Source organism: Triturus cristatus, chromosome 4_2 (assembly GCF_964204655.1).
Source record: "Triturus cristatus chromosome 4_2, aTriCri1.1, whole genome shotgun sequence".
In the NCBI taxonomy this organism is placed as follows: domain Eukaryota; kingdom Metazoa; phylum Chordata; class Amphibia; order Caudata; family Salamandridae; genus Triturus; species Triturus cristatus.
The window spans coordinates 490,942,626-490,968,746 of NC_140586.1; the positions used below are offsets into that span (position 1 = coordinate 490,942,626).

The following is a 26,121-nucleotide window of genomic DNA, read 5'->3' on the forward strand; positions in this document are numbered from 1 at the left end:
TGTGGAAATAAAGGTTATTACCGTCTGCCGGCTGGGTGGTCTGGGGTATGCTATGTATCATTTCTATTACCTCCTGTATTCCTAGCACCCGCATCTTATCATAAGGATCTGAAATTATTGAATAATGTGACTGTAAATAGGTATAAACGTACTTTATCAATTGACGATGTAGATCAGACTGACACCAGTCTGCAGAAGTATATTGATTTTAACTTAGGACTGTTTTTCTTTGTTGGAGCTGCCCTGAACAGTAGGAAGATCCGAAGATTAACAAGAGTGGTAGAAGCTGTGACAAATCAGACTGCTGCTGCTCTTGGGAATCTTACGGAGGAATTGCAAATTACTAGAATTGTTGCATTACAGAATCGTATGGTATTAGACGTTATGCTAGCTGACAGAGGAGGAGCATGTAAAATCATTGGAAGTAGCTGCTGTGTGTTTATCCCTGATCATACGCCATCAGTTTATAATGCCATCAATAAACTGCATAAAATTGCAGCTGAGATCCATACAGAAAACGGCACTTGGTCCTTTTCTGGATGGTTTTGGGCGTTAATTACCGCCTGGGGATGGAAGGTTCTAACTGGTCTCTGCATTATTGTGGCGGTTCTGTTTTCGTGCTGTATCTGCGTTCAATGTGGTCCCTTGCTCTGCTCATTATGTGTATCATTCTGTATCCCTGATAAGAAAACTATTGCCGATGTTGCTCACCAAAAACGTTTAGCTAAGGAAGTTGAAGAAATGATGACAATTGACATACATGATGATTATCCTAACAAACCGGATGTCTTCAGTAAATGCTGAAAGGGTCGTCTGTTGTAAATTGAAACGACGATGTGATTAAGCATTTACTAAAGACATTAATTCCCCTTTTATAGATCGTGTTTTCCCTGTTATGTTGACCGAAGTTCGGACTCCATTTTGTATTGTCATGCTTCCACGTGTTCCCCACGAGAAGAGTCCAACCTCTGTGTTAGTTGCTCTTGTAATCTGCCTAGTAACAGTCTATAAATAGTTCCTCTGTCCATTTGGCACATGCCCAGATTTGACCACATCTGTTATCAGTTAGCCTTGCTTGACCATGTTTTCGCGGGCTCAAGGAGTGTGTTAGCTCCGCCCACATATTGATTCAGTATCGAAAATGACCATAAATGGTAATGTTCTTCGGTCTCATGTTGTATCCACCCACTTATGAGCCCCTCTATTGTGTATAAAAGGGGACCATGTACGTAAGTTCTGTGTGCTACTCTATGCAATACTGAAGAGTGTTGTGTGGATTGTAGGACCACCCTTAAGGGTTAATAAATGCTGTCTTTGTACTTTGCAGTTTCCGTGCCAACTTCCTTGTAGATTCCATTACAGGAGAGCGAACCCTTGTGTCCTGCGGGCCTAGCTGGGGCCTGTATTCGTCATGCTTATATTTGAATCCAGAAAAAGCCGATGATCTAAGGATTTTCTCTAGAAAGGGTTCCAAGGATAAAATAAAAAAGAAGAGGGGATAAAGGATAGCCTTTTCTGGTACCTCAGAAAAGAGGGAAATATGAGGACTGTTTACCGTTGACATAAATAGAGGTGGAAGGCTGAGAGTATAAAAGATTAATATATCTAAGAACGTGGGGACTAAAACCATGCCATTTTAAAGCACCAAACATAAAATCCCAATTAACGCAGTCAAAAGCTTTTTCAGTGTCTCCAGTTACAACACAAGGTATGTTAGACTTAGAGGCCATATGGATGATGTTGAGAAAGTTTCGGGAGTTATCAGAAATAAAACGACCTTCCATAAATCCTGGTTGATGAATGCCTATTAAATCTTGAACAAACTGCTTGAAGTGTATTGCAAGGGCCTTTGAATATATCTTGCCCTCGATGTTAATAAGAGAGATAAGCCTGTAATTCCCACACTTTGATAAGTCTTTACCTTTTTAGGGAAGCAGGTAAAGCATCGCTTGTGAAAAGTTCCTATGTGCAATCTTTTTTTAAAATTTTTTTTATTGAAGTTTTCATACAACAAAAACCAGTAGACATATCATTACATCATCACATGTCATACAGAATACAGAAAGCCAGTTAACATAAGTGTACATAAAATCAAGATAGTAATAAATTACAAGTGTATCAATATTCAAGACAGTCACATGTGTATAAAGCAATAGTGTCCTTAATTAGCAGTATTAGCCAGCAGGTAGGCAGTTAAGGGGGCCCAGATGTCTCGTGGACGAGCCGCACAGGGGAGGTCCTCTGCGTAACACGTGAGTTGATCAGCCAACATGCCAATTTAGGTCCTGGGTGACCATCCCAGTGTAGTGAGACCCTGCGCTTCGCCAACTGCAGCGCCAGCGCCACAAGCTTGCGGTTCACAGACTTAACATGCAGGAAATGTCCCAACAGGCAGACCTTCATAGTACAGTCGACTACCTCAATCACCATAGACGACAGCGCAGCCGTGACCTCACCCCAAAAAGCCGCCACTTTTGCACAAGCCCAGGCTAAATGCTGAAAATCTGCGTTATCAGCTCCACATCTCCTACAACAATGAGAATATCGCAGCCCATATTTATACAGTTGTACAGGGGTATAATGTACCTGATGGATATATTTAAAGTGAATGTATTTAACCCTTTCGATGCTTGTGACGGAGCGGTTCCGTCATGCGCGTCAGTCGCGCTGTGCGGATGACGGAACCACTCCGTCACGGCCCCGCCCGTGCACGGAACCTTCTGCACGGTGCGGTAATCCGCGTCGCGCTGAAGGGGTTAAGCTTACCACTTGCAGCAAATTGGCCCGTTAAGCGGCAACTTAATTCCCACTCCTCTGCCGTCAGCGGTTGCGGTAGGATAGCATTCAATTTTGCTAGCGAGGCTGTAGCTATTGGTGCCTCATCATTTTGGGACGCCGCATATAAGCGTAAAACTAGCTTGGTGGTGTTCTGCGCAGAATACAGAGATTGCAGAGCTGTTAGTGTTGGTGGCTCCACAGGGAAACTGGGGTACAATGATTTTAATGCGGCCCGCAATCTGCTGTAAATAAAAGTCAGCATCACTACATTCTCCCAATCACCCACAAAGTCATTTAGTTGCAGAAACTGACCACCTGGATATATCCCCCATAGTGTGCGCCCCAGCGGCAGCCATCATTCTAAGGGACCCCAACTCGCCAGTCACCGATATATCCATATGATGTACTAGGGGCATCGCCGGCGCATACAGTGGCAACCTCTTGGCCCGACGTCCCATGTCCTGCCATGCTTGAAATGTACATTTCACAGCGTCTATTTTGTCCCTTTCAAGAACTGTAGCGTTATTCACAACCATTGCTTTTAGGGGAATTGGATGGGTAGCGCCGGCCTCCACTGCAACGTGTGGTGTATACGGTGGATCTTTTAGCCAATAATAGGCATAATGTGCTTGAGCACATAGATAATACAGCTGCATTTCATGTACAGCAAAACCTCCCATGTCATACTGCCTTGTGAGTGTCTCCCACTTCACTCTTGCTTTTTTCCGCCATGCCAAAGTAATTAACAATGATCTTTGCGTGACGAACAAAATGCTGTATGAGGCGTATAGGTATGTTCACAAAAATATATAAAAACCTTGGTAGCACCACCATTTTGATGAGCGCCACTCTGTCCGCAAATGTAAGAGGTAGCTTAATCCATCTCGCTACTTGATCTTCTAGTCGCATGATGGCAGTGCCATAATTGGTGCTAACAACGACTTTAGAGTCCCTATGAGCCCAGACACCCAAATACTTGACTGGCTCAGTCGTCCATTCTAGAGGACACTCCAACTCAAATGGAGTAGTACTGTCTGTCAAGGGGAATACAGTCGACTTGTTCCAATTTATGGCATGGACAGAATACCATTCAAACTTTACATACTCACGAATCAACCTGTCTAGATGCACTGCAGGGTCACGCACATAAAGGACCATGTCATCTGCATACATGGACACTACCAACGGCCGCTGCAAAAAACGCAAAGCCGCATCAGCTTGCCGTTGTCATAAAATGCAGGCCAGAGGCTCCATAATTAGCGCAAATAGTAAAGGTGATAGTGGGCACCCCTGCCTCATGCCCCGCCTAATTGGAATCGCACCCGAGGTCTGGCCATTAACCCGTATGCGGGCCATTGGACCAATGTACAGCAACTTAGTCCAGTTAGTATAAACGTAGGGAAAACCCATACGGTGCAGCACCGCAAATATATACGTCCACGCGATGGAATGAAATGCATTTGCAGCATCCATCAAAACTGCAGCCACCAACATATCAAGATGTAGTACCGCGAACAGAGTTCTAAGGTTATGAGCAGTGGATCGGGCCGGGATAAACCCTGACTGGTCTGGTAAGACCATGACCGGCATCAGCAGGTGCAATCGGGTCGCCAGCACTTTCGCAAGGATTTTGACATCCGTGTTCATCAATGACAAAGGTCTATAGGAGTCACATTTGTCTGAGGCCTTCCCCGACTTCAATAAAGTTATAATAAGAGCCTCGCGCAAGGTATCCGTTTGTCTCTGTTGCTCATATGCTTCCTCAAACATGGCCTGCAGATGTGGCACCAATATATCCACATACTCCTTATAGAACTCTGCCGGGAGCCCATCCATGCCTGTGGCCTTACCATTTGGCAATGCTGCAATAGCATCCCTAATTTCACCCACTGTCAATGGATGCATCAGGAACTCCTGTTGCCTCCTCGACAACCACACCAGGGCGATGTCGTCAAGGTACTGAGCGATATCTTCCTCACTCGCAGTAGGCCTAGCCTCATACATATCTCTGTAATGCTGTGTGAACATGACCAGTATTTCCGATTTATCACAATAAGTGTGCTTCCCCTCTGTAATTGAGTGAATCAAGCAGCGCTTATTCCAGGACTCTGTAATCCTGCTTGCCAAAGCACGGCCTGGACGACCTCCTTCTGCATAATATCGGGCTTGCCAACGCCTGGACATATTCTTCACCTCTTGGACTGCTATCTCATTGTACTCTGTAAATTTGGAGCGTATAGAGGCAAGCAATGCCACATCCGGGGCCACTTCATACTGCCATTCTAGCTGCCCCAGTTCTCTTTCCAGCCGTACCATGGAGGCACAAAGTGATTTGTGCACCTCAGCTTGCAGGCCTATACACACACCCCGTATAGTGGCCTTAAAAGATTCCCATATAGTGCCAAGACTCTGCACTGATCCTACATTTTCGGTGAAGTAATTAGATATAGCCTCACGCATTCCCTCCCTGAACACTTGGTCTAACAGCTCAGAGGGTTGCAGTCTCCATTGGAATAGAGGGGGCATGTAGGTGGGTATCGCCATAGTGAGTTTCACAGGGGAATGATCAGATAACGTATGAGGAAGATGCACAACCCCAGTAGTCCATGTACTAACATCTGCCGCGATCAACCAATAGTCAATACGGGACCATGAGTTGTGAGCATATGAGCAGCATGTACCCTCCTGCACCCCCGGATGCCACAATCTCCATCCATCCAGTAGACTCAAATTCTGCATACCAATGTGAATCGCTTGTGCTGCCTTCTTAGTGACAACGTCTGAAGCAGTGTGTCGGTCTAAGGTAGGATCTAATATCGCATTAAAATCCCCCCCACATACCAGTGCAGTAGGTGGTAACTGATACGCTTTGTTCCATAACTCGGCATAGAAATCAGGGTCATCTGTATTCGGCCCATACACGTTTACTATGGTAACTGGTTTACCACATAACTTACCATGAATATGCACATAGCGGCCATTCTCATCAACCTCCTCATATGTGCTGACAAAGGGAACATTATTTTTTATTAGGACCATCACTCCCCGCGCATACGAGGAATACGAGGAGCTAAACCTGGCACCTGCCCATTTAGTGGCTATAGAGGAGGCTGCAGCCTTGGTGAGGTGGGTTTCCTGCAACAACGCCACCTGTATATTATGACGGTCAAGGTACACCAACACCTGCCTAGTCTTTTTGGGATCATTGAGCCCACTAACATTCCACGTTGCCCAGTTTATTCTACCGTCTGTCTGCGACATTCACATTTATAGCAACAACATACTTGGCATATATAGCATGTGACCTACTTACAGCAACTATTTGCCAGCTTAGTATTCTGTAAATCAAGAATGAATCTCTAAACAGTTCCCCAACAAATCCAGCCTCCCACACCAGCATCCCAATCACATTGAGGAAACCCACATAACTGAACAGCCAGCTTAACCCCCTCTCCCAGTCCACAATGAGCAGCTAACCTGCTTCTTGAAGATAACTGCAGTTCTTAACTGCGTGGGGAACACCCTCATGGAGGACAGTATTTGCCCATTGACCCCCTTGTTGTAATAAGGGGGGGTCAGGGTACACTCGGTACTATCCCTGTGATAAGTTCCACTGTCATGGGACCCCCATCAGGTTGCCTCGAAGGTCCCCAGGTATGTCTCAGCACACTACGCCTCCCACCCCAACACCCAAACAGCAACATCTGAAACATCAATTGTCGCCGATATGATATATAGTCGCATTCAGAGATCAAATTATCACAGTCATTAACATTAGAGACATCTCCCATGTTACATATCGCAAAATAGTGCCGAACTCAGACAAAAATAACAATCGTATTACCTCCCAACCCCATTCTCAAACCAATGAGTCTTACAACCATTCTGTCCAGCCGACACAAGTGTGTCGAATGGGCGCTTTTCAACACTACAATACAATACCAGATCTACTCATACAATTGCCTAGGCCATCAGTCTTCGTTGCCCGCCTCATCACCAGCCACTCTTGTAGTCTCTCTGCGCTCAAGTTGCTTGATGTAATGCAAGGCGTCTTTGGGAGTCGTGAACAACTTGGTCTTACCATTGTGTTGTATGCATAGTTGTGCTGGATAGAGCATGGCGTATTGTACCTTCAGCACTTGCAAGCGTTTTTTAGCTGGCTGAAACTCACGCCTCGTCTGCTGCACCGCTGTCGCGAAGTCCGGGAAGAGCTGAACCTCCACGCCCTGATATTGAGTAGTGCTCATCTCTCTTGCCAGCCAAAGGGCCGTATCCCGGTCCCTAAAGTTAAGGAGCCGGGCAATGATTGGTCGGGGGGGTGCCCCCAGAACTGGACGTGGCGCCAAGGATCTATGTGCCCGTTCAACTACCAGCATATTGGAGAAATTCTCGGCGCCAAACAAAGTTTTAAGCATGTCCTCTATATAAAGCTCCATCTTCCCAACATTGGTGGACTCCGGGACCCCAAGAATGCGCAGATTATTGCGTCGGGACCTGGCTTCCAAGTCCTCATTCTTCACATTTATTACTGTGAGCAGCTTCTCCATCTGTGTGCAGGATTTAGCAGTGTTGTCCACCTTGTCCTCGGTGTTTGAAATGCGTTGTTCGGCCTCTTCTAAGCGCTCTCCATGTTTGTCCAGCTTAGACGCCATGTTATCCATGCGGAGGTTAATGTTGTCAATTTTGCCATAAATTGTGCGTAAGCTCTGCTGCACGCTCAGCAACATTCGCTCCAGCTTACTAGTGCCACCAGCCTCCATGTCTGTTTCTGTATCTGATGCTGCTTGCGACACCGTTTTCTTGAGGCACTTGGATTCAAAAGATATTTTGGCCTGCACCTGCTTATCTGTTTTCCCCATTTCAACAACGAAGCTATTCAGCACGCCACTATCCTGCAAGGGCGCTTCCACTAGTTATGCCCAGCCTCCTGGTCACTCTCTGCTTAACCTACCCTGGTCAGCAGCAGTCAATGACTCCATAATCCCATCGATTTGGGGACTTAAAGAACAGTATCTTTAGGGTGCACTCAGTGAACAGTAATAGCCCCTTGGTGTGCTACGCCGACCCTCCCGACCTCTTCCACCTTCAGGGGCTAGTTGTCCACAATGTTTAGGAGAGCGATGTGTAGTTGTGCACCGGAGAGAGGAGCTGACCAGGCAAGAATGACCGTTAACATGCCTCCATAGTCAGTGTATGCAAAACAGGCACTTCCCGGGGCAGTCAGTTTTATGCGGATCGTCGTTGGGAGCAAGCAGACCGTGCCCACATCCCCCGCTGTCCCAGGGAACAGGTTCCACCGCTAGTAACTGCGCGTGCCCTAAAATGGCGGGCGCTGAGAGAGCACCGCCCGCAAGTCTGCACTCACCCACAGTCACTGTCCAGGCCAGCAGATCATGGGGGTGTCACAAGTGCTCCGCTCTCACCGGCAGCCGCAGCACCCTCAGTGCCGGAGGCAAGACACGCCCTCCCGGTCAGCGCGGACAGTCCCGGAGCCTGTCCCCTCACCGTCGAAGCCGCTGATCAAGGGTGATCACAATTGGCGCCTCGCAGCAGTCTGCAGAGTCATCTCGAGCCCCCCGCTCAGGCCACAGCGGCCCCCGCCTCATGATGATCGCCTGGAGCACGTCTGCAACTTCTGTCAGGTCGCCATATGTCTCACAGGGCTCCGGCTGCCATTTCACTCAGGTACAGCGAATCCGTGCTGATTGGCAAATTGAAGCACGGAGAATGCATTAATGTACACCACAAATGGATCGATTCGTTGCCCAGGTGCAGGGGAAGCAGAGCCGCCACGATGCGCCACCAGTTACCATAGAGAAAGTCAGGATATTTGCAGGATTATGGCCCTGACCAGCAGAGCTGCACTAATCTGCGGCCATCTTGCTTCGCGCTCTCTAGCGCCCCCCCCTTATGTGCAATCTTGAGTAATAAAATTGGAAATTAATAGAACTAGTAGAAGAGTTGCCAAATGAGAATAAAAATGAACAGAAAATTCATCAGGACCAGGAGCTTTATCTTTGGGAAGTTGAAGGACAGCATTTATGAGCTCCGTCTCAGTTACGTAGGCATCCTATGCAGAGAGGTCTATTGTATGATCCGTCAACTTAGGGATAGATTCGAAAAAAGTATCTAATTGGTCAGTGGTAGGAGGAGACTTTACTGAATATAGGTTAGTGTACTATTGTGTAAACCATTCTTAAAATGTTGTATTAGTGGCGTGATTAAATCCATCTCTGTCTGTGATAACATGAATTTTAGATTCCCTACTTTATTACAACCACCAAACGTTTTAGCATTCATTTTAAGGAAGGTACCACATGCATTGTTACAAGATTGTTTGTTATATTCTAATGTAGCTTGAATTAATTTAGGTAAAGTATCTGGAGTTTTTTTAGGAATCATATTCATGCTCCAATGTTTTGATTTGTTTAAGGAATTGCAAAGAATCCTTCACTGATTTCTGTTTCTTCGCTGCAACGTAGTCTATAATGAAACCCCTGGCAGTCGCTTTATAGGCATCTCTGGGAATGAACATTAAGATTGACATCCAATTTTTTTGTGTGTAAAATCGGTAAATGCATCTATAAAGTGTTTGTCTTGCAGTAATGCATTGTTAAATCTCCATATTTTGGACCGGGATTGTCGTTAGGAGTATCTAAGTCTAAAATAACAGGGGCATGTTCAGAGATCAGAATGGAACCAATCTCAACATTTGAAAATGATTGAAGAACATTCTGTGTGACAAATAAGTAATCAATTCTGGATTAAGAGGCATGCACAGGAGAGAAGTAAGTGAATTCCAACAAGTCCGGGTGAAAAGTTTGGCAGGCGACAATTAAACCTCTGGAGGAAATAGTCCTCTGGAAAGATTTTTGCACGTTATTAGGGATGTATCTAACCTGGGATCTGCGGTCTATAAATGGGTCCATTAATTGATTGCAATCACTCCTACTACGAAGTTATCTGAAGGACAGTTGGCTAAGAGAGTAGAAAAACGGTCCCAAAAATGTAGATCCACACCTGTAGGGCCATACTCATTACATAGTGAAAATGGAGTATCATTAATTTTAACATTTAGGGCCCGATTCTGATCTCGGTAGGAGGGGCTCCTGACGGCATCCGTCTGGAGCGACTCCGTCTCATACACACGATTTCCGGATGACTCCTACCGCTTTACGAGCGAGCAAGTTTGATGCGAGGATAGCCTCGCTCTCTGACCGACTCGTAACCGTCAACAACGCCGTCTGGACGACTCCAACATCATCGACGCACACCGCGCAATGGGTCCGATTCTCGAGCGACAAAGTACAATACTTGCGTCGAGCAGCCGGATCGACTCAGATCCTCCCACTCGAAAAAGCTCTGGGAAGCAGACTTTGGGGGTCTGTAGCGAGCCCCCCTTCGCCCGGGGCCCTACGACTCGATCACTGGGAGTTCCCAAGGGTCCCCCCTACACATGCATGCACGGTGTGGGCGGGTCCGAGGCATCCCCGTGACAGGGGGCGTCCTTGTCTGAGATGTGCGTTTTTTGTCTATTGGAGCCTATAGATGCAACGTACAACAGGCTCCCATAGACTTCAATGGGGCTCAGAGCGACTCGAGTCCATCAGCGCTGCAGCGCATCGTACTCTGTCGCTCGGAGCCCAGGAGCACGAATCGGTCGGAAAGCCCTATGGGTGCGAGTCGACCATAGGGCTTTCCCAGCGAGATCAGAATCGGGCCCTAAATATTACCCACTTCCCAGCATCATCTTTGGTTTTATTGATCACTTGAATATTCAGATATTTGTTAACTGAAATTAAAACACAATTCTTATTATTAACCGAAGAGGAGCAGTATTCAGAACCCACCCATTGCCTGTGCATACAATCAATGTCAACTTCTTTAAGATATGACTCCTGTAGAAAAGCAATCTGGCAGTTCAACTTAGAGAGTTGGGTCAAAACCTTTTATCTTTTAACAGGATTTTGAAGCCCTTTTACGTACCAGGAAAAAACACACAAATTTGCCATAGAAAACGTAAACAATTACTTATAAATGGAGAGACAAAAATACGTTTTGCAATGATTAACCTGCACAAATTAAGTAAAAGGTAAGGTAAATTGAAGGAATAAACAGGAATATGAGAATATGAATAAGAGTTAGAAAGAAGCCACGATTAGTAAATATAAAGAGAAAGAAGAGAATAGAAGGAAAAAAGCAGATAGAGAGGGCACACATGGCAATAGGGAGTGAAAAAAATACCCCCCTAGTGTATAGATAAGCAAATAGATGACTAAAAGTCTATATACTTAAGTCATATCTTTGAAAAAAATGAGCAACAGGAAAAAATAGTAGGTAAGAGCAAGACAAGATGCCCAGCCCATGAGGGAGGCCATGAGGAGACACAGAACACACCTTTTTGAGAAAAAGAATTGGTCCCATTTACACAAAACCAGAAGACTGAAAGTAGAAGGACGACAACATGCATCGCAACATGATCCAACAGATCAGGGGAATGTGGAACCTGTAAAGGGACATCAAAAACGATCAGAAAACACAAGAATAACAATTACATAGATCAAGTTTTGCTGAGTGGCTTATATTCTCCCTTATGTTCATGGATGAATTGCTTATGGACCTTGGGATCTCCGAAAGTAGTTGTCTTGTCTTTGTAAGTGACCTTAAAGAATCATGGATGGATAAGCCCATACCGTGCATTCATGGATCTCAAAGCTGGCCTCAACTCCCAAAACTATTTTTGTCTTGCAGCAGTAACCTTGGACACATCCTGACAAAAAAAATGTTTGCCCCGACCAGACCATTTATTTAAATTGTTTGGCCATCGAGAGGAATAGTATAAAAAAAAGCAATAATCCCTCTAGGCCTCTTCAAAGCTGTAGAGGGAAAGGAGCCGTTCCCATGAGCTCTTTGGATATTCAGCTCCACCGGAGATTTCAACCCAAAAATGTAAGGGTGTGGAACTTAAGAAACTTAATCATGTCTTGACCTTCTGATCCTTCCGGAATACCGTTAATGCGTAGGTTATTGCGACAATTACGATTTTCCAAATCCCCAGCCAATCGTTTGAGCTGTGTAACTTCCTTAGACAAATAAGAGACTTTAGCTGCAACATCCTGAGCATTGCTAACCTGTTGCTCCACCTCAGTGAGCCTTGAATCCAGAACAAACCACTTATCCTCAATCTGTTGTAAGGTAGCACTTGTCTCCACCATGAAAAGTTTCATGCTCTTTAACACCTCAATAATGTCTTCCAATGTCAGAGGTAACAGAGATTTCATAGGCGAAGAATAGTCTTTCTTTACTCTTTTATTTGCGCCACTTCCAGATTCCTTACGTGCCATGGCACTTGAAACAGAAGAAGCCAAAGTCTTGGAGGAATGTGCAGTATCCATATTGAAACCCAATGTGATATTGACGCCCAGCAAGGATTAATAATTAAGGAAACCAAGTTGTAACAGCAATGAAAGTGTCCGTGAGTAATTGGAAAAAAATCATGTAGGATGAGATGGTGAAGTATCTCTCAAGATGTAAATGGATAATAGCCATGAATGCCATTAAAAGAGAAAAGAGAAGATATATGCAAACGTTTCATGCCATTGTAGTTCTGAGGCAGACCATGAACCACTTAAAATGGTGGCTCGATTCCTGACAGAATGGGAGTGGCAGGTAAACTTATGAAAAAAAGCCAATTAAAGGCTCAAAAACATACCTAGCCACTCCCTGTCATTTCCAACGCCTTTTTCAGCCGCCAACACACACAGGCAAGCCAAAACCATCTGACCCTGAGGGAAAGATTCCTCGGCTCCCACAGAGGAAAACTAGCGGGCGGCCATCTTGTTTGCTGCCGGCTCGCGCTCCAATTATATTAGTTTTAAATTGACCAGTCTGCTTCAATGCATTATACATTTAGTCGAACAATCATGATTTTCCCTTCTAATGGCACTTACAGGTGACTTGCATACTCTTTGAGCACAGGAATATATTATTGCACATTTTATTTTGAAACTTGCGGCATATGCATGTCATTAATCAGTCACGGATTACTGGTAGACTATACATGCTTTTAAGTCAATTCAAATTTAAAGAACACTTATTTTTACATCTAGTGCTAGCGAAGGTCTCTTGGTTTTACTGAGATTATATTTATCATATATTTTTTTTAATGGGTTTTCAGTCAGACCTTTTTATACACTGGTCTGTTATTGTGTCATTCACTTTTTAATTCCTCTGACTGTAGTATAAAGCACGGAGCAAAGGTTCAGCTCACTTCAGTCACTGACTAATGTCTCTGATGGCCTTGTGCCCATTCACAAGGACATAGTAGTACCTTTAAGTGCCAAAGCACTGTGTACTGTTTCCCCCTAGAGGGTCACTCAACAGTTAAGGTTTGCAAAAACCATAACAAAACAAAATTAGCATTGACAAAGCCACAGGCTAGCATCCAATACCAAACCTTTTGGCACTACCAATGCTTGTTGGCTCGGGTTGTCACATTGTATGGTCTGCAGTGCTACTGGCATCAGTTGCAATTTGAAGTGAGCACAAAAATGTAGTGGAGCCTAAAACAGTCAAAAGTCTATTTATTTTCAATCCGACTGGCGCTCAAAATTGGGTCATACAAATTGTGCACATCAAGGTTTCAAGTGTGTATGGACGAGAAACCCCCAATCACCCTCAAATGGGACTGTTCTAGGTTTGTGGGAAATTCTTTGGGTGCAGTTTGTCTGTTTTCATTCGTTTTGGGCAGAAGTGGATCCCTGAAATGTGGAGATTGCCACCTCAATCCTCTTCCAATTAATTTGTGGAGAACAAAAAATATGCTGTTGCCCTAGTTGTAAACAGACAAATTGCACCAGTATTTACTGATTTGTTTTATCTGTTTGTTTAATCAAGCCAGATTTTTCTTATTTATAAAACATTGTAGCTGTATTTACCTGGTACATCACTGTAAAGTTCAATACAAGTTGTAAAAAAAAAACATAAACTGCATTTAAAATGATCATATTTAGTTACTTAAAGTTCTGTTTCCTATGGAAACAGAGAACTCCTATGTTTCTGGGTCTGACAATCAGTGGCCGCTGCTATTTACCGGGGGTGACTGGGTGGGGCGGAGGGATGGGGAGGGTTCTAAATGGAAAACAAAAAAGAAAACCACTTACCTTCAGGCCGACCACTCGACCGGCCGCCGCCTAGTGGTCCACTCGCCACTGCCTCTCACTCCTGGAAGCAGGAACAGGAAGCAACCAGGCTCCTGACTCCTCTAGCCAATTACAGCACTGCAATGCAGCACTGTGATTGGTCTGAGAGCTCTGGATTGCCGAACACAGGCACGGAATGGGAGCCTGGAGCATGTTCTGCACCCAGGCTGTAAAGCAGCCTGGGTGCAGAACATGCAAAGTGCGCATGAATGTTTGGTCAGCCCGAGAGGACCGGTCAAAGCGTCATGGCACACCGTGGAGTGGGCAAACGACTCCTCCCCTGCCATTCTCTGGCAGCCCAGCCCCGCGCTGCACCAGGAAAGGAAAAGTGAAATGATAATATAAAGCGAGTTATTATCATTTAAGTTTTCTTTAACTACTGCTCACAGAGCAGTGGGGCGACACGCCTCCACCTTAGCAGAGAAACCACCACTGCTGACAATATGTGCAATACTAAACTTACTTAGCTTGATTAGAGTAGTTAAGTTAAGAAACTGATTAGAGTGAATAGATTTGTAGCCATTCTTTAGCTCATTCCCCCTGCTCATGTTCCAAAGAGCAGGTATTCTCTTGGCCTATTGTTGCATATTTCTAGCACTAGGTGTTGTTTTATAGAGGTATTTCCCCAGAAATATTGAATAAGAAGTCTTTATATTATCAGTATGTGTGTATGTTATATATTTTTTTAAACATACATGTAAAGTTTAACATACATTGTTTCCATTTTCAGGAAGAATACTAAAACATCCCCTGTTACCATTCATCACAAATAAGAAAGTTGATGTTGCACAAATTCTAGAAGTGAAATCTTCAGCCTTTCAAATGCCAATGAAGGTTAAGGTTCATGGTACGTAGAGTCTCCTCAAAATGTTGTCTTCTTGCTATGGCTTTTGATGGTCGTTCACCAAAAAGTTAAAATTCCTTTGGTTTTTTTCTGGAAAACGGGAGTTTGTTTCTGAAATAATAAAAAATAATGGCCCTACACCCTGTGACTTTCTCCCAGAGTGTTGGGTTCATTATTTGTTTTACCTGGTGGTCTTACTCTCTCGGGCAGTCAGAGTAAGCTGCCCTTTGAGGGAGCCAAGACTTTCTCCATCGATGGAAACCTTGCAGTCCTCAAGAGTTTGGAGGTAAGGGTACCCCATTGCTTTTGCTACGGGAACATAGAATCACAATTGTGTTTTAAAGACATCTCGGAACTCTGTCTGGCTTATACCCAATTATTCAAAATGGCTGCTGCTAACTCCAAGCAACTTGAAAGCACCAATGTGCTCACCAAGCCATAAAAGATGAGCCATGAATCCATGTAGCATCCTTTCACAATGTAAATATCAAATACCTTCAGAGGTCCTGAGTAGTAAAGTTCTTCACAAGGTGGATTTCATGATTAAGATTTACATTTCTAAAAATATGACAATGCATTTCTAAATTGTCAAAACGTTCATCATTTTTGATGGGTGAATCCAAATTTGGGGTACAGAAGGAGTCAAAGCAACTGCTTTAGAAATCATGTGGTTTTAGACATCCATGCTCTTCTCTATTGGGAGGAGAAGATTCCATCTGTCGTGAATATTTCTGGATCTTTCTAAATTATGGCCATATCTTTGTACTCCTAAAAGCTACAATGTTAATGTGGGAAAAATATTGTAATGCAGTATTATCATTTTTGCCAAGCTTTTAGTCTCAGTGCAACAAGCATTGGGTTGTCCTACTTCTGGATTCAATTTGGTTCTGACATGCTAGTGAGCCAATCACGGGATTTTAAAATAGCATCTAGAATGCAATTACTCTGTGATGGTATTCAATCATTAACAAGCTCTCACCATTTATTCGCTACCGACTACACTGTTATATAGTACCTGTTTGGGTAGAGTAATTTGTGCCATACAATTCTCTCACAATCATTTGCAAAACATCTAGAATGGATAACTAAAGAGAGCCTTATGCCAAAGGAGCTCCTTCCTAACCTCAGTTCAGACTGTCACTCACCACTGTAGCCCAATTAATGTAAAATTCCTAACAGTGCCCAGCAGTGACACAGACAGGACTAAGGAAAATAAAGCATGTCTAAAAATTCTCCCTGCTTTTGAGCAGGCTTCTTTGTCTACAGGTCTTCAATTAATAAAGATATGTGTGCAGCTATGTCCCCCAGCATTCATGGTTGAAGTTCAAATTATGGTTGGCTCGACCATGAATCACACATAGGTTAGTTAATTTGATTGTGTGATAAATCTTTTTGAAAAGGACTAATAATGAATGTTCAAATATGAATGTAGGCATTCAAACCAGAATAATTATTTTTTTTCGTGTGCATTTTATTTTATTGTTCTTCAATCACCTGAGCAGAACCCTTACTGCCACCTAAAATGACAGACTGTCTGGTAATAACACCAGTAGAAATAGATAACCTACTTTCTGTTAATGACTGCTCCTCTTCTACATAAGATTTATGTTTCACACATTTTATAAAGATATTAGCTACTGCAGACACTCTGTCCTAACCATAAATATTAAAAAGTGTTTTAAAGTTGTTTAACTAGCTCTGAAGAGTGTACTATTGATTTCTTTTGTGAGAAAGAACTTCTCAAGTTGGTTAGGCCAAATTAATGGCTTTCCCATTGTTGGAAAGTGGATTATTAGCAGTGGTAAATATCTATCTACCTCTAGCATTAATGCCAATAACACAATATAGGGCTCAGAAAATTATTCCCATGCTCAACCATTGGTAGCTTGGCTGTGAGCATGTAAGCTTAACTTCAGAGACAGGTATGTAAAGCATTTAAAAACATCAATTTAGTAAATAATTAAGACAAAACACAATAAAAATCCAACACCAATTTATACAAATATGAAATATGTTTAGCTTTAAATTTACACCCAATTGAAAATAATCCAATGTAGGGAACTGGAGATATGAATTTTAAACATTTATCACTATATAGCACTTAGAAACCTATAGCGCGTATTGGGACATCTGGCTGTGCTAGACCAGGACAAAGTCAAAGTTTCAGGCCGACTGTGATGGAGCCCTGCACGGTTACCCCTCGCAGTAGGTCTCGGTCAAAGCTTTTACCTTCTGACTTAGAAACCTTTCTGGATCTTTTCTATCCATGGTCCTTCGAATCTCTCAGCAAGTCTGGTTTAGGTGAGGATTTGCCAGCTTGCCATGTGAGGAGCTCCAGTCAAACTTATCGAAGTCAGTCCTCTGGAGATTTCCATTGGGTTGGACCAGAGATCCAGGCCAGCTCACAGTTGAAGGTGGGCGGCTTGACTCTTGTGGTTGATCCCAGTCACTTTTTCTACATCCGGACTTAGAAACGTTTACGGAGCTTTTTCTTCCAGGGTCCCTCGATGCTCTTCACCAGGCCGGATTCGGTGAGGGTTCACTGGCTTGGATTACGGCCCACTCCCGGTCAAACTCTGGAAGCCGGACCCCTGGAGCTTTGCAGCTGGATGAACCTGGAGGTCAGGCGAGCTTTCAGTTGAGTGTCGCCAGCTTGGCTGGCCAGGTCGAGTCAGTCCACTTCTGGAGCTTCTTTTCAAAGTTGCTCCAAAGTTCTCTAAACTTCTGAAACTTCTTCTTGAAGTTCCTTTGAGTGTCCCAAAGTGTCCAAAATGTACTCCATGGGTCTGGACGCTCCTAGATGGTCCTTGAAAGTTTGGAACTTCAATTCCCACAATCCACTTGGCCAAAACCCTTACAAATCCACTGGCAGCACACCAGGCTGGGCATTCTTGGTGGTGATGGTCCAGATGAGCTCTGTTAACCTGTAGCTTGCAGGAAGTCCACTCATTAGTCCTTTTGAAGCAGTTTTGATCCACAGGTCTGTAGTTCCAGATTGAGCAGCAGGCACAGTCAGTCAGAGTGCAGGGTTGGTTGGTGCAAATCAAACTTCCAGCATAAATCCTTTGTCTTCTTTAGTTTCAAGCAGCAGATCTGAGAGGCACTGTTCCTCTCAGATACTTATTCAGTGTTCTCTGGGGTCATACAGGAGGGTACTACTGTCCATTGAGGTGCAGGGCAACACCCCAGAGCATGACCATTTCCTCCAAAAGTGTGGCACAATGGTCTCCCAGAAAGCACTATTTCTCTAAAATTCAATATGGTTGAAGTGAGGCAAGAGCAGGCTAAACCTACCTCCAGGATGGCTCTTCTGCATAGACACCCTTCCCCTGGCATCTGCACATTCCTTCCTTAAGCCCACCATCTGGCTGGGTTCAGAGGACAGGGGCATCAATCAAACTGGTTTCTTCAGCCTGTCTCCTCCTCCTTTTGAAGATCATTGTTCACAACCCACCACCCTTGCTCTGACATTCCTATGCAGCAGAACCCTCTACTCCCAGAATGACTCTTTCACCACAGAGGCCACTTATCACCTCATCAAAGCATCCTGGCTAATCCACTTAACGCTGACCAATCATGGCAGATCACTGGAAGGCTGACGTTTGGCTTACAGAAAAGAAAGTCTTATAAGTTCTTGTCTGTACATTTTAGGATAAATTCAACAATAACATATTGTTGGATTTATCAATACCATTCTAGTAAGTGCTTGAATTATATTTTCTGATTCTCCTGGTGGTGATTATTAATTAATAACTTTTTGCCATGTTAACCTATGTGGCTGGGGATCTGCAATAGGGAAAGTGAACTGGGCAATTTCTCCGCCACAGAGCCATCACAACCAGCACTCCCACTTATCCTGTAGGCAAACTCACCATCTCTGATGGTTCTCAGCACACCCACAGCTAGGACACAATCAAACTGCAGACTACAAAGTGTAAAAAAGATAAACCCAAAATAACAAGCCTTTTTTATTTATATGCCAGGGATCTAGAACAACATCACTGTATTGATCAGGGCCACTCCAACACTGCTCCAATTTAGGAAATAGTTGAAAGACTCACCTCTTTAGGAACACTACATCAAAATGACTTACCTATTCACAACACAGACACCTCTCCTATCACTTGTTCACTTTGTTTTGTCTTGGACCCTGTACAGCACTCTGCTGCCTTTTTGGCTAGGGGTGTGCTGTAGAAATACCACTCATATGCAAACGTATACACATAAATACATACATGACCGCTTCGAGTACCTTGCTCTTTCACAGAGGGTCTTTTAGGGAATAGGTGCATTACAATCACAGCATGATTTCTAAATACAACTCATTACCTCCGTTAAACTGCCTTTGGAGATGAAGGTCCAAAAGGTGTAATTCAGCGTACCAAACACTGTTAGCTCGTACATGCTTATGAAACTTGTTTCCAATAGGGATCAAGGCAGACTAATGCCATTTAAATTTGAGTTAAATGACGAACAACGATTGTCCCAGTGGGCCTTTAGACAGACACTGAACATGGCTATCTGTGCACATGCTTAGAATCTGCCAAAGTTTCATTATATCACATGACAAAATATTTCCCAGATTTGTGAGAAAATACTTTAAAGCATAGTTTGGGATGGAGTGATAATTTGTTGCTTGCTTAAATTTTTGGTAAGCCATTTTCATTCCATTTCCTTTATTTTGCTCTCTAACAACGTGCTCAACTAAGAATACCTCATTTCATCTTTAGGTGCTCTCATGTTGATCGCCTGGATGACCACAGGAAGTATTGGAATGGCCTTTGCCCGCTACCTAAAGAATGCAGCAAAGAAACCTATTTGTGGTAAAGCCTCATGGTTTCAGGTAGGTAGCTGAAAATAATTAAATAAGACGTAAAAATTATTATTTACTAAATAATAAATTGCATGCCTTTTCTTGATTCTATATATAACGTTTTTACCACTGGGTGTGAATAATGATTATAATACATTTTCGTGCACAAATACCAATAATTAATATTAACTCAACAGCGGAATAATCCCTGCGGTTATGCAAAATGTGCTTGCGTTTACACTTTGTGACTTTGACATTAATTGCGTCCGTATTGTTTCCTAGTTCAGATTCACCACTCTATAGCAATGGTCAACTGACCAAATTGAGGAAACCCATTTCCATGCCTTAACTACTTTCCTAATATCCCTCATATTTTAGGATAATTTAGTCTCCATTACTTTGGCAACTACACATTTGAATCTCCCCATGACTGCCAGTTCATCTCCGAGTACCACACATAACAGAATCAATATTAGTTCAATTAATAGAGATGGGTTTATTCTAAATGTATGCAGGGCTTTAAATGGGTAATTGTTAGTCCCAATACATTAAAAGTAATTCTGGAAGAATTTTAAAGTATATATTTGTACACCTCCTTTTACCCACTCTCCATTCAGACCACCTTCTTCGTTCGAATTTTAAAAGAATCAAACCACCTTCTCTTTCGGTACAAAAAGTTCACCTTCATCCACTTCAGGCAGGCCTACATTCTGCAGATGTATTGCGCACAAGAACGAATTACTCTGAACATCAGACCCTCATTCTCCTTAACAATGATGAACTTCTGATTGAAGCCAGAAACATCTACTAAATATCTTGCACAATACATACATTCATATTCACTTATTCTTCAAAGCATCTATCAGAAATTAAGAAATGTAGGCAGACTATGATCTGACGTCCTTCTTTGGAAACATTCTGGGTCCAAATAGACACACTATAGTTCTTTTTCGCAGTTAGCGCTCTTAAATGTGGAGCACTTTGCCTCCCGCCCTCCTGAACAATACATATCAGTTTATTGTCAAGACAGACCTTAAATATCTTCTGTTTCTTTGGCACAGCTATGAGATGCCCACTATAACATTCTACATCCAAATTGTATATGTACATATCTGGTCAATTATCCTTTTTACTACTGTTTACTACTAGATAATATCCAATGTATTGCCATGTGAATTATGTTTTAAAATGTTCTCTTTCCCTGTGATCTCTGTGATAAAATGTTCTCTTTCCCTTTCTCTCTTTCCCTGTGATCTCTGATACTTTTATTTTTTCAGTATGCTATAATTTGCTGTCTTTCACAGTTTTTATGTATATAACCAGCTGTCTTCTATTATATATGCATTTCTTATGTATAGATATATCCATATAATGCATCTGCAAATGATAGATACATATAAGCTTTTTACATCTCATCTCTTAGAAAAGTGTTCTCAATGCCCCTGGCCCTTGCTCTTGCTATATAAAACTACACAAAAAAATGCTACTTGGCTAGTGCATTAGCAGCCTTTTAGTATCCTCTCTGTAAACAAGTCTAATGGACAACAGGTTTCCACAACAATCAGAATATATCAGATATCCCATTACAATAATACTCAGCTTTTAATTTGAAAATCCAGCACTGCTCACAGGTCAGTTTATTTGTCAGCAATCGACTAAATGTTACTTAAATACCTGATGTAAAAGAGTTGTAACTGAGCAAAAATGTGTATTGTTGTATTTTTCATTTTATACCAGACATTCCTATTGATGCTATATAGATAGCCGTCCTGGTTACTTTGGTATATAAAATAATAGATTGAATGGGTTAAAATGATTTCTCACATATTTAAATTGGTAAACCTTTTAGTTCTTCTTACCATTAAGATACTATTTAAACTTCTTCCGCTGTCTACCAAAGATATTTTATATTCTATTTACTTGGTAAGATAGAGATTATGTTTTGAAAATCATATGGTGTCCCTGGCATTAACAGAACCTCAAATAAAGGACAAATTGATAGATAGATAGATAGATAGATAGATAGATAGATAGATAGATAGATAGATAGATAGATAGATAGATAGATAGATAGATAGATAGATAGTTATTGTTTCCAGTTCTTGAAAAAATCACAATGTAAAACAACAGCATTCTTAAAACAGTAAAAGTGGTTAGAAGACATAATAGAACCTATTCACTTCATATATTAGCAGCACATAAACCATTCCTAAAAAGCCCTGGTCAGCCAGTCTATCAAGGACAAATTGAGTTTTCCTTAGTGAACAAGATAGATAGGATTTCTCCATTTATAACTCAGTTGGAAGATATGCGAGAAACAAGCTAAACAAATGTAATTACATTGAAAGCATGAGGTATTTAAACAGAGCAAGATGGCGCCCGAGTAAAACACTGGCTTACCATCGCTCTCATGATCTGAGTCTCTCGTCAATGGAGTAGCAATGTTCGGGAGTATGCGATCTTGTGTCTGCCTTGGCGAGCACTTTCCTTTGGGTGTGTCAAGAGTGAGCCTGCACGGCAGACAAGCCTGGCTGCTTCAGGTTGTGGCAGCTGTAACAGCGAGGGTGATTTGCAGGCTCGCCACGTCTCCCCTCTGGCTCTCGCTCCTTTGGTCTATTGCTCCACAAGAACATGGAATGCCCGGCCGCAGGGCAAAGAGAACGGCTTCTGCCAACTCAGCAGCTGTCGCTGTGGACCCTGCCCCCTCTACTCTTCACCGTAAACCCCGGTAAGGAGGAGAGGGGGGGAGTAAAGCTGAAGGAAATACAGGCAGGGGCAAGTTGAAAGGTAATGGAGCAGACAGCGGATTAAAGGGAGGCAAACAACATGGGAAGACAGATTTGCTTAGGGACTTCACGGTCGCCCAACAACTACGTGCTTCACAATTTTTGCAAATTGGCTGTGAGGCCCCACTTTTGGATAATGGAGGGCCGGGCCTCAATTCAGGATCTTCTATTAAGGCAGGGCTCCAGCTGACTGTCCGATGAGAGGGGTATAAATCTTTATTGGCCTCCTCAGCTGCCTTGATTAACGCTGATGTATCCAATAGGAATGCAATACAACCCCAGAAACCCGACTCCAAATTAAAGAGACATATATACGTCTAAATACTTGAAAGGATACACCGATTGAGGGCGTGGGCCAGCCTTCTGATAGCGCTCCAATTTCAGTCAACCCAGGCAATGCAGATGTTGCTTTGGGGGGCACAGATCCCTCCTTGGAAAGTCGAATGCAGGCAAACAAGATAAGTACCTGGGTAGATCTCAGCCTGGGGTATAAGCCTAACTCCCCGGTAATGGGGAGGATTGGGCAACAGGAGCTATTGGGACTAACACCGGAGCATTGGTGACAAGAGTGCAGAACTGGAACACAGACAGGAATGAGCTAATAGCCATGGTCAGGTCTCCCGATATAGGAGACAAATTCTTCTGACTCACTGATGACTCAGATAATTCAAACCTCTGTAATACTTTGTTACCCTCAACTGATGAGTCAGCCTCCTACTCCTCTTCCAGTAGTGCTCATGACAATTCAATATGTTTAACGCAGCGCAAAATGTCAGGGGGAGTGAGTGAAAAAAGATGAAAAAAAGAAGAGGAAGCCTCCGAGAAGATACCGACAGGAGGTGCCTTTTTCAGAGAACCTACGATGGGGTTATATTGCAACCCAACTTTTATACTTGGCAGAAGAACGTGGGGAGACCCCAAAGGATAAGAACGGACCTTCAGGCGGTGCGTGTTCAGGTTTACCTACAGTAGAAGCATCACTGGCTGTAATCCTCCAATCCATAAGCAATTGCAGGAAGAAACACGGAGCTCGAGCTGCCGTGCAGGGCTAGCCACTAAAAAACTACATGGAACAATAAAGAAAACAAATGAAACATGATCTGATATCGCTGGAAGAATCACCATGGTTGAGGATTGGACAGAGTGCTTAGAGACCAAAATCAATGCCCTTAAAATCCAGAAATCCTCTCAGTAAACAGCTATAGCTGATGTCTTCTGGAAACTGGAAGATTAAGAAAACAGACAACGAAGGAACAACCTGACATTTTGGGGGATCCCTGAGGGGGCTGAGGGAATTAATGCAAGAGCTTATGTAGTTAAATTACTGAGAGGAGCCTTCCCGAAAAAATCTAACTGGAACTGGAACATAGAAATCCAATGGGCCCTCAGATTCCTGCTGATGCTGAAGAAATCTCTACCCAACGAGCCGGAGAACCTTAGGGCTATGCTGGTCTACTTTAGAAACTTGTTGCTTCATCAAGAAATATACAATCTAGCTCACCCCAATGTAAAAAGGGAGTTTGAGGCGGTCATATTTTTTGTCAGGCCTCACTTTGCACATGCCACGGTAGAGAGGCGATGGCTGTTACAACAACTATTTAACCCTTTTCAGAAAATTGGGGCTACCTCCAAAATCCTGCCTGGTTAGAAGTGGTGTGTAAGGGTCATACCTACAGCTTGACCTCGGAGATTCAGGCCCAGGAATACTTAAAAGAGATCAGCGGGGCTGGATGCTACTGTGGATAAAAACACCTAGATTCTTTGGAGGGCAAGACTGGGGTGGAGCCTTGGTTTAGTTGGTTTAGTTTGCTAAGCGGGCCGTCTACCCTTTAGGGTTGAGGTTTTGGAAATAATCTACTTTCTACTGATAGTATCTGGCTCCTCACTCTTTTTGGTCAGTTATTTTGTTTATTTTATTTATCTCTTCCGGGGATTCAGACGGGAGTGTGGCGGGGGATGTTAGCTGTCTCTGGTGTCATCACTCAGGCATGTTGCTAACCCTTATATTCGAAAACCATTAACAGGTCAGAAATTGGACCACCCAGTAGTAAAGGTGAACATCTGCCATGGCAAATTCGCTGTTGTGCACCAAAGGGATAAACTTGCCAAAGACCACTGTCTGGGGTTTACGTGCCCATATAAATCTGCATCCCATAACTGCCAGTGTGCTGAACCAGGTTGGTAGGATGTGAAGGGGGTAGTTCTGAAAGATATACAAATACCTCAGGAGGACCATCATGTTAAAAAGGGCTATTGTGCCAATAAGATTGAGGGCAAGGTTATCCCACCGGGCCATGTCCTCCTAGGCCCTCTGCACCAGGGGGCAGAGGTTGAGGCTCCAGGTAAGGCCAGGTTCCCAGGAGATATAAATTGCTGATACAGGATACTAAGCCGGCGTATCGGGAGCTGGGGGCACCAAATTTCTTCTTGTCAGTTGTGCATCTCACCGGATCCAAACCGTCAAGTGCTTGATAGCCAATGACAAGAGGAGGGGTGAGAGGGAACATCCCTGTCTGGTGCCCCTCCTAATGGGGAACCAGTGAGACAAACTTCCATTAATACACACATGAGCCTGTGGAGTAGTATAGAGGACCCTAACAAAGGCTCTGTATTTGGGCTCAAACCCCATCTTGCTTATGGTTTTTCCTCCAAACTACCAGTTTACAGAGTCAAATGCCTTTTCAAAATCCATTATTGTGGCCAGAGCCTGGTGCACATTCTGGATACAGTGTCTGTTGCTGTGACGTGTTATATATCCACATTGGTCAGGGTGGAGCAGCTAGGGTATGACCTGTAGTAGGCAATTGGCTAGGAATTTAGCATAAAGTTTGACCTTTGTATTGATGAGGGAGATAGGCCGGTATGAAGCACATCGGATCTGTGAACATCCCGGCTTGGGTATGACGACCTGTGTTGCCGAGTCTATGTCTGGGGGGAAAAAAATGTTGACACTTGCTTCAGTAAATAATCTCAGAAGGGGCAAGAGGATGTTCGGCTGGAGCTTCCAGTAGTATTCCACCGGGTAACTATCTGCTCACGGTGTCTTCCCGGAGTTTAGATCTGCAAAGGCATCACCCAGTTCCTGAAGTGTTATTCCTTGTTCTGAGGCTGTTCTATCTGCAGCAGTCAGGTGAGTCACCGGGATGTCTGCAACAAGGGGCGCTAACGAATGGCAATCCGGGGATTCCTGGGCTGTATGTGGCGCATCATAGTAAGAAGTGAATACAGCTGCAACCCCCTGCGTACCTTCACCACTTGCCCCAACCTATCCACAATATTTGGTACTACTCTATCCTCCGTGTCTTTTGTACTTAACCAGTGTAACAGCTTGATTGATTTGTCCTCCCACTCGTAAATCCTTCGAGTGGAGCCCTTCTAACATTTGTGGGCTTCCTTCAGGCACAGAGATGTTCTGTCTATCGCAAGCTGGTGTTTCATCAGATCTGTCAGCTTACCCAGGTCTCCCCACACCTGTGTCAGTATTGACACCTCTAGATCCGTAATGTGCCTTTGTTTTTCACAGTCCGTACCCCTTACGTAGGAGTGGGTGATAACACTCATCATGGCTTTGCACTCCCCCCACTCTCAGCATCCTGGCCAAATTCACAGTGCCCTGGTTTAAGTCCAGAAAGGTTCTCAACTCCTCAGCCACATATTCCACAAAGTGTTTGTAAAAACGGGAGCCAGGTGTTAAGATGC

At 43.6% G+C, this 26,121-nt stretch overlaps 1 protein-coding gene across 1 annotated transcript in view; it reads left to right on the plus strand.

The window, feature by feature from the left end:
- LOC146834591 (ferric reductase 1-like) overlaps nt 1–26,121 on the plus strand; it is a 285,647-nt gene that overhangs the window by 148,890 nt on the left and 110,636 nt on the right. Inside the window, exons 8-9 of the mRNA XM_085600125.1 lie at nt 14,710–14,826; nt 19,554–19,666. Of these exons, the coding sequence (XP_085456251.1) occupies nt 14,710–14,826; nt 19,554–19,666 (230 nt within the window). The remainder of the gene's footprint in view (nt 1–14,709; nt 14,827–19,553; nt 19,667–26,121) is intronic.